Below are 12,700 nucleotides of genomic sequence, written 5' to 3'. Positions count from 1 at the left end.
CCAAGTTTTATCGGATTTTTTCATTTTGTAATGCATTAGAATCGGAATAACAGTACTGTAGTTGAAGAGTTGCCACCGTCAATTTTGATTTGACGGTCGCAAATCTCCGTTTTACTGTCTCCGCTACGTGTCGCCAGTAAAACTGCATTTGCGACCGTCAAATCTACAATTGACGGTGGCAACTCTTCAACTACAGTACTGTAATTCCTTAAATATTTGGTCTTGTCAGAGCATCAATTAAGAATATTGATGTCAAATGCCCATCAAGTGCAGAAAAGTGGAACAGTTCATGTTATTACAACAAAGAAACTAAGGTTGCAGTATTCTCAATTTAAGCTGACATTAGATGAATCAGTCTATTCTTTTTAGGTTTTAGATTAGTTTTGGTCATTTAGCTTCTAATGTGTACAGATATTTAAACATTTGCATTTAAATTCTGGTTCCTGAAGAAAGCATTTCACGGAAGTCATTTGGACACACAGAATTTATAAAGTGATAAATTATTTCACAGATCATTTATGCCTAGCAAAACAATAATGGAAGTTTACAAAATTTAACAGGTGATCATGAATTTCCTGCCTGTATTTGATTCCAAAGGTCAATTATTCCCACGTTTTTTTTAATTTCAAAGGTCAATTATTCACTAGTCTGTAATTGATACCAAAGGTCAATATTTACCCTTCTGAATGTGTTACCAATGGTCAATTATTTACCCAAGGAATTAATGAACTACTATGGTATATGTAACAGGGTTTTTCAGATACCTCAAATCAATGAATGCCCCACTGAACCCTATAATATATCTAGGAATTCATGCTCTATTAGTTTTTATGTGATAGAACTTATTCGAAGTCTGATCACACAATCACAGCTGACTAGATTTTTTCAAAATTGTTTATTCTGCTTTTGCGCATGACTATATTGTGTATTTTGGGGTATTTACATGATAAGTATTCCTTACATGTTTTGATCAATTTTATTTCAGTCTTTAAAGGAAGACAGTGCACCAACCAGAATTACTGTAACAATTACCCTAACCCATGTCAGAATAGTGGAAACTGTGTCAATATACTGGGTGGGTTCAGATGTAACTGTCCAAACGGCTATACTGGTTCCCTGTGTCAACATAACATTGATAACTGTCCAACCAATAACCCTTGTCAGAATGGAGGTACATGCAGGGATTTATTGAACAGCTATCAGTGTGACTGTCCTGATGGATTTGATGGTAAGTTAAACATTAAGTCGTCTTTCTGCTTAATATGAATAGTTTTATGTTCATGTCTCTTCTTGAATGTTTGAGACAAGACACGAAAATCTATGATCTCTGATAATAATCATCAACCAGACAACATTTTCAATCTTGTTTATATAAGGGAAGTGTTTAACTTCATGTGAGCAAGCTCAGGGTTATTGTATTATGTGCATCAGTGTTGAAAACTAGGATTTGTAGTAACACAGGTAGATCCAGCAATCTATAAATGAAGTTAGACACCTACTATTATAGAATTTTGTCTCCTTCAGAAGTTATCAAACAAAATCTACAAGACTTCACAGAAAACTCCTGTTGAACTTGTGCATTTTCTATTATGTAATTGTTTAAAGATTTTTTCACATTTTTCTAGACTTGAGAACATTTTATAGAAAATTTACAAAACTTGGTACCAAAAGTTTTATGATGAACTCCTATACTTGTTAGTCTGGATCTCTCAAACATCCTTATAACACACTATAATTATACTTCACATGTAATCTGTCCATTTGTTGTTTTTCTAGGTTCCATTTGTCAGGACAACATCCAGGATTGTCTTTCTAGTCCATGTACTTTCCCAGGAACAAATAGATGTGTGGATGGTGTAAATGACTTCATGTGTGAATGTCGAGCTGGTTACACAGGCAGAAACTGTTCAGTAAGTGTATACACCTAAAATCTATATACTCGACTTACACATCACTTGTAACTTTATTGCATAATTTTCTCTTGCATAAAACCATTTCCTACATACCTAATGTAAATAAATATGGTCTTTTACATAGCCTGGCAAGTGGACTTTCAGAACGTTCTTTTTTAGCTCACCTGGCTTAAAGTGAAAATAGAACATAGGGGTAAATGCAGTTTTTGGCTTATAACTCAAAAACCAAAGCATTTAGAACAAATCTGACATGGGGTCAAATTGTTTATCAGGTCAAATTCTATCTGCCCTGAAATTTTCAGATGTTGGGTTGCTGCCCCTGAATTGGTAATTTTAGAGAAATTTTGCTGTTTTTGGTAATTATCTTGAAAATTATTATAGATAGAGATAAACTGTAAACAACAATAATGTTCAGCAAAGTAAGATCTACAAATAAGTTTACAATAATTAAAATAGTCAGATGACCCCTTTAGGAGTTATTGCCCTTTCTAGTAAATTTTTAACCTTTTTTCGTAAATCTTAGTAATCTTTTACAAAAATCTTCTCCTCTGAAACTACCAGACCAAATTAACCAAACTTGGCCACAATTATCGTTGGAGTATCTAGTTTAAAAAATGTGTGGCGTGACCTGGCCAACCAACCCGCTGTTAGGTTGCTGCCCTGAATTGGTCATTTTATGGAAATTTTGCTGTTTTTTGTTATTATCTTGAATATTATTATAGATAGAGATAAATTGTAAACAGCAAAAATGTTCAGCCAAATAAAATCTACAAATAAGTCAACATGACCAAAATGATCAATTGACCCTCTAAGAAGTTATTGCATTTTATAGTCAATTTTTTACCATTTTTCGTAAATCTTAATAATCTTTTAGAGAAATCTTCTCCTCTGGAACTACTGGGAAAAATTAAACCAAACTTGGCCACAATCATCATTGGGTATTTTATTTAAAAATTGTGTCTGGGGACCAGGCATACCATCTAAGATGGCCACCACAGCTAAATATAGAACATAGGGGTAAAATGTAGTTTTGGGCTTATAACTCAAAAACCAAAGCATTTAGAGCAAATCTGACAGGTGTTAAATTGTTAATCAGGTCAAGATCTATAAATTTTCGGATGAATTAGACAACCTGTTGTTAGGTTACTACCCCTGAATTGGTAATTTTAAGGAGACTTTGCTGTTTTTGGTTATTATCTTGAATATTACTATAGATAGAGATAAATTGTAAACAGCTATATTGTACAGCAAAGTAAGACCTAAAAATAAGTTAACATGACCAAAATGGTCAATTGACCTCATAGGGAGTTATTGCCCTTTTTAGTCAATTTTTAACCTTTTTCATAAAATTTGTAAATTTTCACTAACATTTTCTGCTGAATCTACGGGGACAAGTTCATTATAGATAGAGATAATGTTTTAAAAGCAGCAAGAATGTTTAGAAAAGTAAGATCTACAAACACATCCCCATCACCCAAAACCCAATTTGGCATACCGTAAATCCATCTGTGTCCTTTGTTTAATATTCACATAGACCAAGGTGAGCGACACAGGCTCTTTGGAGCCTCTAGTTTTGTTTTTAATTTCAGTTTAAAGGGAACCATTTATGATAAGTCAATGGTATTTTGCATGCACTTTTATAGGCATTGGCATTTTTCATTCATATAAATATTTTACATGTTGCTGTTATACCACTTTGACACCTGTAGAGTTCTGATCTTAAAAAGCACAATAACACATGCAATAAAATTTGCAAACAGTTTGTGAAATTAACCTTCTAGGATCTGTTTAAATAAGTGTACTTGATTTAACTTACTTTACTTAACATGAATTAACTTCTACAAGATTGCTAAAAGTTGATTTTTTTCTCATGATAGATTGACATAGATGAATGTGCTAGTAACCCTTGTCTCCATGGAGGTACATGTCAGAATGGCGTAGCCAGTTTCATGTGCACATGTCTAGATGGTTGGTCAGGTGACAGATGTCAAGATATTGTAGACAAATGTTATTTGTCCAGTCCTTGTCCAGCATCATCTAACTGTTCTTTCCTGTTTAATGATTACTATTGCAAGTAAGTATTCTAAAATCAGAACTGTGTTATCCTTGATTTTGTTATAAACATGCAATTAGCATGCAGTAATTGAAAAGGTAACTTTTTATTAAGATAAGTGTATTGGGATTGCCTAATAAGATCGTTCTTCCGGATACACATGGGTCCGTGTATAGAGCATATTTTTGCAAAGAGTTGGGAACTATAACAATGAAACTTCAATATTTTGTCAGAATGGACTATTGTGCTTATTTTATTTCAAGGTTCTTCTGAAGTGTACAAATCTATAACTATATTTCATTGAAACATTTGAATTTGTTGTTAATTTTTTACCCATTGGTGTCTATTGAATGAAAATTAATCCACAGTATTCAAATTAGTACAAGTATTAAAAAAGAATCAAACATTTTCAATATGCACAGTAGAATTTATATTCCACCAAGTTTATACCAATTTGTTAACAAGTTTTAAGACGTCTCAGCTGAATATCAGATAGAGATGACAGCACACTCCTCTATGATTTATGTTAATGTCTGACTTTAAATTGCAAACTTTTATTTAATATCAAAATAAAACTAGATCTGCTAAACATACAAAAATGGCCCTAGGTTGAAGGAGCCTGGCTATTTTAAATTTCATGTAATATCACACAATTTACTAATTACCTCTTCAAGTATGGAATACAATTGGAGTCCCCCTCCCAATAAAAGCAGATTTGGGGCATAGGATGTAACATGACACCACCTGCATACTAAAGGTTAATTATAGTGGAATATTTCTAAAGTAGAGATGTTAGTTACAGGCAATTTTTCAAGGTAATGTTTAGTGAACTAAGAATAAACTAAGAATATATTCTGTTTCAGCTGTCCTATGAACACTTACGGAAAGCATTGTGAGAATGCTCCAGATATATGTCGGGATGTTAATCCTTGTCGTAACAGTGGACAGTGTGTTACAGGAGCACCCCCAACCTGTAACTGTAATGGCAGTAAGTATTAATCCTTGTCGTAACAGTGGACAGTGTGTTACAGGAGCACCCCCAACCTGTAACTGTAATGGCAGTAAGTATTAATCCTTGTCGTACCAGTGGACAGTGTGTTACAGGAGCACCCCCAACCTGTAACTGTAATGGCAGTAAGTATAAAAAAAAGTACAGAAGCTCAATTTTCAATTTTCTCTTAGTATATGTATGGAAAGCTAGTTTGGTAATGAAGCTCAATGCTTTATTCTTAAAATTAGAGAAATTAAATGACTGTTATCATATAACAATTTTAATTTTGCCATTTTGTTATGTTTAATAATGGGTTTATCTCATTGTTGAAGGTGGTACGGTACGTTGCCTATAATTTCTTTCATTGATTTCATTTGAACTTTGGTGGATAGTTGTCCTATTGGCAAACATACCCCATCTTCTGATTATTTTTATTAATAGCACAGAAAATTGTAATAGATCTTTTTTCATTAAATTATCATATACGCTAGCAAATGGTTATGATCCAAGAGAAGGGGAGTTAATCGTAACCCTTGGCTAGCCAAGATGTTGATTATGGGAGTTGAATTTTTTGCTCCATGTCCAAAGGTCGGTCCATGACCTTGTAATGACTTTAAAAGAATTATCAGATTTAAGATATTGTCTCATTAATATGGGTTTGTATGCTATTGAGAATTCATGCTGAGGTCATAATTTCAATTGAAAAAGCATGCATACAAATTCATATGTCATACAAAAACATTTAATCTGATGAAACATGTATATAAACCAGAAATATTTAAAGATTAAAATAGTTAAAAAAGTAGCAGTGTTTAGATTTATTAAATTTAAACACTGCTACTTTGGTGACTTTGAACATAGATAACTAGAATCATACAAGTTTGTTATTGAATTTTTTTTATTTATTTTTTTCAGATTTCAAGGGAACTGGGTGTGAGACATTAATAGATCACTGTGCTATTTCTAACCAATGTCAAAATGGTGGCACATGTCAAACATTAACCAATGGAATTGGGTTCCAATGTCAGTGTCCTCCGGGTAAGATATTATTTTATGGATCTTAATACTTAAAATTGAGAATGGAAATGGGGAATGTGTCAAAGAGACAACAACCCGACCATAGAAAAAAACAACAGCAGAAGGTCACCAACAGGTCTTCAATGTAGCAATAAATTCCCACACCCGAAGGTGTCCTTCAGCTGGCCCCTAAATATTGTATTTATAGTAAGAAAGTGAGTAATCCACATGCAATAAAATAAGATAAAGCACTAGCAGAAACAGAAGCACATGAATGTAAGCAAGTAAAGCACAGTTTAAACATAAACAAAATAATACAGCCTACTAGTTATACCTAAAGACATTAAAACGTATGTCTTTATGAATTAAAAAAAAGAACAACAACAAAATTGATTTAAAAGCATGAAAAGTTTTGAAAATATATTTCTATAAATTTAAACTAATGAATACTTAACTTGACCATATGTTTGAGGTTTGGTAGCTTACACAGATGGTAAAATCTAGATTCTAATGCGATTATTTTGTAACAATTGTTCTGATTGGATGACAGCGTAAAATTCCCTATCTCCTTGTCTGTAACTAAGGAAGCCGACATTTTGAATTTCGGAATGTATTGTCATGTTATTTCTACAATAATAAACAAAAAACTCACTTGTTGCGCTTAAAAATCTTCTTTTTATCAAACTTTATTACATTCTGAAGCGGCACAGAAGCCAGAAAAAGCCCAGTGTTTATGTTTGATGCCAGTAGCATACCTATGACGTCACCTAGTGTAGAGACCAAAGAAGATAACATCTTTTCGCGGAATTTTCTTTCTTCTCCGCGTTGCCAGGTAAACTAAATTTGCGACAGTGAAACTACCGATGGACGTCCTTAAAGCTTCAAATACAATACAGCTATCTCTGAAATGTCATATAAAAAATCAAATTACTTAGAGTTTAGTGGTAACATTTGTGTACACATTTTTTTCCCTTACAGGATATGATGGAAGTAACTGTGAGAACAATATCAATAACTGTGCAGGGATCACATGTCCATCAGCCTCCACATGTGTGGACGTTGTCAATGGTTACCACTGTAGATGTAACCTTGGTCTAACTGGTGAAGGTTGTTCTAGAGGTAAGTTTCATTCTGATATGATTCTCAGGTGAAAGTTTTCCTAGAAGTTTGTGCATAAAAGAGGAACAGAAGGACCCTTTCAGGAATTCAGAATTGAGTGGTGCAATTCATAGGAATGTGGAAATAACCAGTCATTTTGTTTTTATAGGTTTGACGTATTCTTAAGGTGGTACCCAACACCTTGACTCAAATTAATTTGGCTCTTTTAAATTTCACAAAATTTTGACAAACTATTTACTTTGACCCTTTTGATAATTGAAAAGCTTAATATTTCCTTGATTATACAATGTTATTAAAATGTTTAGCTGATTTTACAGAGTTATCTCCCTGTAGTGTAAGGTACCACCTTAAATAAATCATTTTATACATGAAGAGAAAAAATTGATAGATTTAAAGTAGAAATTTATAATTTGTAATATTTGAATCAAATATTCAGCCTAAATATATTTTCTAAGCAGTCACTGAAGTGGTTTAAATAGTTTTTTGTTCATCAGAGAATGACAAGAAATGTTCTTATTTGAATTATGTATAGGAATTTTAATATTGAATTTATGAATTTTATGTATATATTTAAGAGATTTTTTGAATCACTGTTAATTATGCATTTTGTATAGATTGTATTTTGATTGTAGCAATAATAACTTGTGCATTTCATATGGAAACTCTCTTCTATTGTAGCATTAGACACCAACTATGATATGTTCTTCTACCTACCAACACGTAATGGTTACTCTGCTCTGCCATACCCGATTAATCTTGCTGCAACCAGTTTTTCTATCAGTATGTGGGTTCGGTTCTATGAGAGCGGTAAAGACGAGACATATTTCACTCTTTATTCTGTGGAGTAAGTACTGAGTTACAAAAACAGGTTTTAAGTCACGTATGAGAAGAATCGAAAGTGTCCACTTAAAAGATGATTACCATTTCAATAGGGTCTAAAAAAAAATCTTATCTGATATTGCATGTGGCTGAGAATTAAGAGGATGATAGTTTTCAATAGAAACTGAAAAGAGCAGAACATGAGATGTTCACATCCTATTGTACAATCTTGGTTACAGACAGGTTCCAAGATTGATTTTTACCTCGATACTGGACACATAATTTTTTGTCCTGACTATATTTTGGTTGTTAAAAGCCTGAAAATCGTATTATTGACCTTTGTTGAAATGATGATTTCATGTATAAATTAGGTGACAGGTGACTGCTGAAATTAGTCAAACTATAATATATGATATACAAATTCAATTATTGTTCAGGATCACACAGATTTTGTTAAAGGAAGACAATGGATACTAAAGAGATAGTCAAATTCAAGATAGAAAAAAAACGATAACGCCATGGCATAAATTAAAAACAGCCAAGAGACAAACAACTTAAAAAAACAATTGAAAGTGTAAGACCTAAGCATTCTAAACCTCACCAAATTCAGGTTTGATTTCAAGTTTATAATACCTTTTGGCATTAATCTCTCCATTTTTCTTGAATGTTTGCCTCTTTGCATCTATCACAATGTTATTTTAAAAGCAAGTGATTCCTCTACCCCCACAGGTGTATGAAATTATAAGCAATGAAACATTTTCCTAGTTTTTTTGGGGGGTAAATAGCATGAGGTTTTATAATGTATATAATGCACAATTTCAATTATTTATATTTGCAGTTCCATGGATAGTTTAGATAATCCCAAGCCGATTGTAGAATTTGACAGTAATGGTGTCAATGTTTATACACTTGCTGGAGTTAAATCTACAATTACACAGTCGAACCAGCAGGTAGACGATGGAGACTGGCATAATGTAGTATTTTCATGGACCAATGAAACAGGTGGAAATTATTACATAGACAGTATTGGACAAGGAAGTGATACTTCTATGTACAGTGGATTTACATTTGATCATAAGTTAGTATAAACTAATGTTATTTTTGGATTTTACTATTATCATATTAACTTTTGAAATTTAAAATTTTTAAAACTTGAATTTTTGATTTTCAAATCAATTTTGAATTTTAAATAGTTCTGGCAATATACTATTTACATCTAATTGGTCTGGCATTACAAGCTCTTTTTTTTGAGGAAATAAATATACTTCTATTCCATGGGAAATTATTGGTTGAATTATTTCTTTTTAACAAAAAATATATAGCCATATTGAATACATAATACTTTTAATTTTTTTCAAAGTAGATGCCAAATTAATATTTGATACTAAACTAGTACTTGAAGGTATTATTATAATACTTTAAATTGTAAACTGTTTGTTTCAGTGTTTGGATAGTCCTTGGTGGTAAACTGGATACTACAACAAAAATGCCACTTGATAACCAGGGTTTCAGAGGATACGTTAGTCAGTTGAATATTTATAACCGAGCTTTAGATTTCAACTCTGAAATCCCTGATACTTTAACATCCCCTAGAGTTGCTTACTCTGGCACCATACTTCGCTGGAATGAGTTTGTGTATTACAAGGGAGTACAGCCTGTTTATCCATCCCGTGCCTCTACAGATGGATGTGCTGTGGGTACTAGCTGTGTTAAACATGGTATGATATTATACACCTATAACTTCTAATTTAAATGATAATTCTCTAAATGGACATTTAATTAATGAATGTTTTGTTAATGAATAATTATTTTTATACCCCATTTGTGGGCATTATGTTTTCTGGTCTGTCAGTCCTGCTTCAGGTTTAAGTTTTTGGTCGAGGTATTTTTTTATGAAGTTGAAGTCCAATCAAGTTGAAACTTAGTACACATGTTCCCTATAATATGATCTTACTAATTTTAATGCCAAATTAGAGATTTTCCCTCATATTTACTGTCCGCTGAACATAAAAAAGGATGGTGTGGATGGGGCATCCGTGTACTGAGGACACATTCTTATTTACACTTATTTATTTAGATTACAAATTTTAAAGAATTGATTTTTAAATTTATAACATGCTGCAAAAATTAATTGATTTATAAATTTATAACATGCTGCAAAAATTTCAGAGTTTTTTAGTCTTTAAAATACTATTTTATAAATTTGTATTTTTCTTAACAGACAAAACCCCACCATCTATTTCTAATTGTCCATCAGACTTGTACGAATACAGTCAAGATAGATTTACCACAGTCTCCTGGACAGAACCTACATTCCAAGGAGCCAGTACTATCAAGAGGAAATATATACCAGGTAAATTATCTCTATTTGTAAAATAGTAATCTTCCCTTACAAAATGAACAAGTAGATCATCTGGATTTAGTAAAGAAATGTCTGGTTGTAAATCATTGGATCTTCCTATATAATAATAAGGAGATGTGGTATGATTGCCAATGAGACAACTTTCCACCTAAGTTCAAATGATGTGGTTGTAAGCAATAGTATTCTCTGTTTATGATTGAAGCATTAGTGATTGCAGTACAATGTATTTGAATTTATTGATTGTAACTGATAATGATACGCCAAATGGAGCATGGGCACTCATTTTTTATGCCAAAAATTTACATTTTTTTTTATGTATTGTTTAGACAAGATGAGTTAGCTCAATCTTAAGGTAAAAAAATGAATCTATTCATTATATATTGAGGAGAGACATTAAATACCAGATGCTGTATTCATTTATTTACTTTATTTTCAGGAGTTACATTCCTGTGGGGTAAATACCAGATGACATATGAAGCCATTGATGATGAGTCTAATTCACAGTTCTGTAACTTTAACATCTATGTTCAATGTAAGTACACTTTTAAGAATTGAGAATAAGAGGGCGTATTTGAGCTCCTAAGCAAAAGGAATGAGACAAAATAAAGCAGAAAAAAGCCATAATAGTTAATGATAGGGAAAATGTAAAATAATTCAAATATAAAAAATAGATGTGGTAAAATGTAAAACAATTCAAATATAAAAAAAAGATGTGGTATGATTGCCAATGAGACAACTTTCCACAAGAGACCAAATGACACAGAAATTAACATTTATAGGTCACTGTATGGCCTTCAACAATTAGCAAAGCCCATACCTCAGTCAGCTGTAAAAGGCCCCGAAATGACAATGTAAAACAATTCAAATGAAAAACTAATGGCCTTTTTTATATTAAGAAATGAACAAAAAACAAATATGTAACACATAAACCTATATGTTGACCAATCAATATTAAGTGTTACTCATTATGGTCATGCCATCAAAGTTTTGAGTATTAAGGAATCTTTTTGTTTGTCTGTCCAGGTGCCTTGGAAGGGTAACTCTTATGTTTATAAACAGATATTGATGAAACTTTATATGCACAGTTGTAGAACACTAAGTATGTGTATTAAAGAATATAATTTTGGTCCTGTAAACTATTTTTTGAGTATGCAGAAAACAGCAATATGTAGATAGTTTTGTCTACTGAGGTGATGGGAGGCTAAGCAAGAACAGGAAACAAATATTTGTTAGTTTATACTTCTAACAGGGACCTAATCAGGAGAAAACCTATAAGGATACTGATTTAATTAAAAAAAATCAATGGCATATTGAAAACTTTTCGAGTCTGAAACTTATATTCTTATATTACAATCTTCCAACAAGACTCATTGAATGATCTGATAAAAAAAATGATCTCTTATTACAGCTCACCAATGTCCTGAACCTGAGGATCCATGGGGAGGTGATCAGTCTTGCAACAGTAATTATAATCCATATACAGGCTGTTCCATTTCCTGCAATTCTAACAGCGAAAAGATATCTCGCCTCCATCCAAATCTGTACACATGTGGACCATCCGGTAGCATAAACCCAACAACAAGATTTATTCCATTCAGATATCCACCATGTGGTCGTAAGTATTATATTTTAATATAGATTATTGATGGATTTTTTCAACAATCAAATCTGTTAATTTCACTCCTTAGACACCATACAACAATGCCATTATTGGTTTTGTCAATTAAGACATTAAAAGCCATTTAGAGTGTGTAGATGAAAAATATAGTTACTTGTGTTTTCTATAATATTTCCATAAAAAAAATCATTGTTAATGTAATAAAATGAATTTCTGATCCAAAAACTCAAATATTGAAGGAAAAAATCAACTCATGACTTAACACAACTGATAATTAACTCATGCGTTATGCCCATGCATGAACTTTTGTGTTGCTCTGTCACTTTTCAAGATTTAAATTCATGTATTATTTATTCTAAAATTCTTACTGACAGACTCCTCTTGTACTGTTTTGAATAAAAAGAGATGAGAATGTATTAATGAATAATCATATGTCCAGTTTGTTTAATGACAATAATTTATTTTTTCAGCTGTAACAGGACAAGCTAAGAGAATGCTCGTAATCGTGATTTCCTATCCACAAGTATCAACAACAAACTGTGATGGTGTGAAGACCTCAGTAACATCTGGTGTGTTGGCTGCTATCATTAACATTCATAATACATGGGGAAGTAAACTGTGTTCTACCAGTGACTGTTCTAATATCACAATTGTTGTCAACTGTGGGGTGAATGTAGGCAGACGAAGGAGAGCCATTAGTGCTACTAATGTTCAGATTACAATACCACAATCAGAGTGAGTAGTTCATATTACTGTACCAAAAGCAGAGTGAGTTGTGCATTAGAAATATCAAAATAAATTAAGAAAA

The 12,700-nt window shown here is 32.3% G+C and overlaps 1 protein-coding gene across 2 annotated transcripts in view; it reads left to right on the top strand.

The window, feature by feature from the left end:
* LOC134725806 (uncharacterized) overlaps positions 1-12,700 on the top strand; it is an 88,642-nt gene that overhangs the window by 52,782 nt on the left and 23,160 nt on the right. For both annotated transcript variants that reach the window (XM_063589973.1, XM_063589974.1), the window contains exons 40-52: positions 986-1,228; positions 1,777-1,910; positions 3,791-3,987; positions 4,830-4,954; positions 5,873-5,995; positions 6,953-7,093; positions 7,772-7,937; positions 8,751-8,990; positions 9,356-9,630; positions 10,134-10,265; positions 10,711-10,806; positions 11,683-11,889; positions 12,363-12,627. In XM_063589973.1, the coding sequence (XP_063446043.1) occupies positions 986-1,228; positions 1,777-1,910; positions 3,791-3,987; positions 4,830-4,954; positions 5,873-5,995; positions 6,953-7,093; positions 7,772-7,937; positions 8,751-8,990; positions 9,356-9,630; positions 10,134-10,265; positions 10,711-10,806; positions 11,683-11,889; positions 12,363-12,627 (2,344 nt within the window). The remainder of the gene's footprint in view (positions 1-985; positions 1,229-1,776; positions 1,911-3,790; positions 3,988-4,829; positions 4,955-5,872; positions 5,996-6,952; positions 7,094-7,771; positions 7,938-8,750; positions 8,991-9,355; positions 9,631-10,133; positions 10,266-10,710; positions 10,807-11,682; positions 11,890-12,362; positions 12,628-12,700) is intronic.

The sequence above is a fragment of the Mytilus trossulus genome, chromosome 7, assembly GCF_036588685.1.
Source record: "Mytilus trossulus isolate FHL-02 chromosome 7, PNRI_Mtr1.1.1.hap1, whole genome shotgun sequence".
Taxonomy (NCBI): Eukaryota; Metazoa; Mollusca; class Bivalvia; order Mytilida; family Mytilidae; genus Mytilus; species Mytilus trossulus.
The sequence above is the reverse complement of the archived record's forward strand: the minus strand, read 5'-3'. Positions and strand labels throughout refer to the sequence as shown.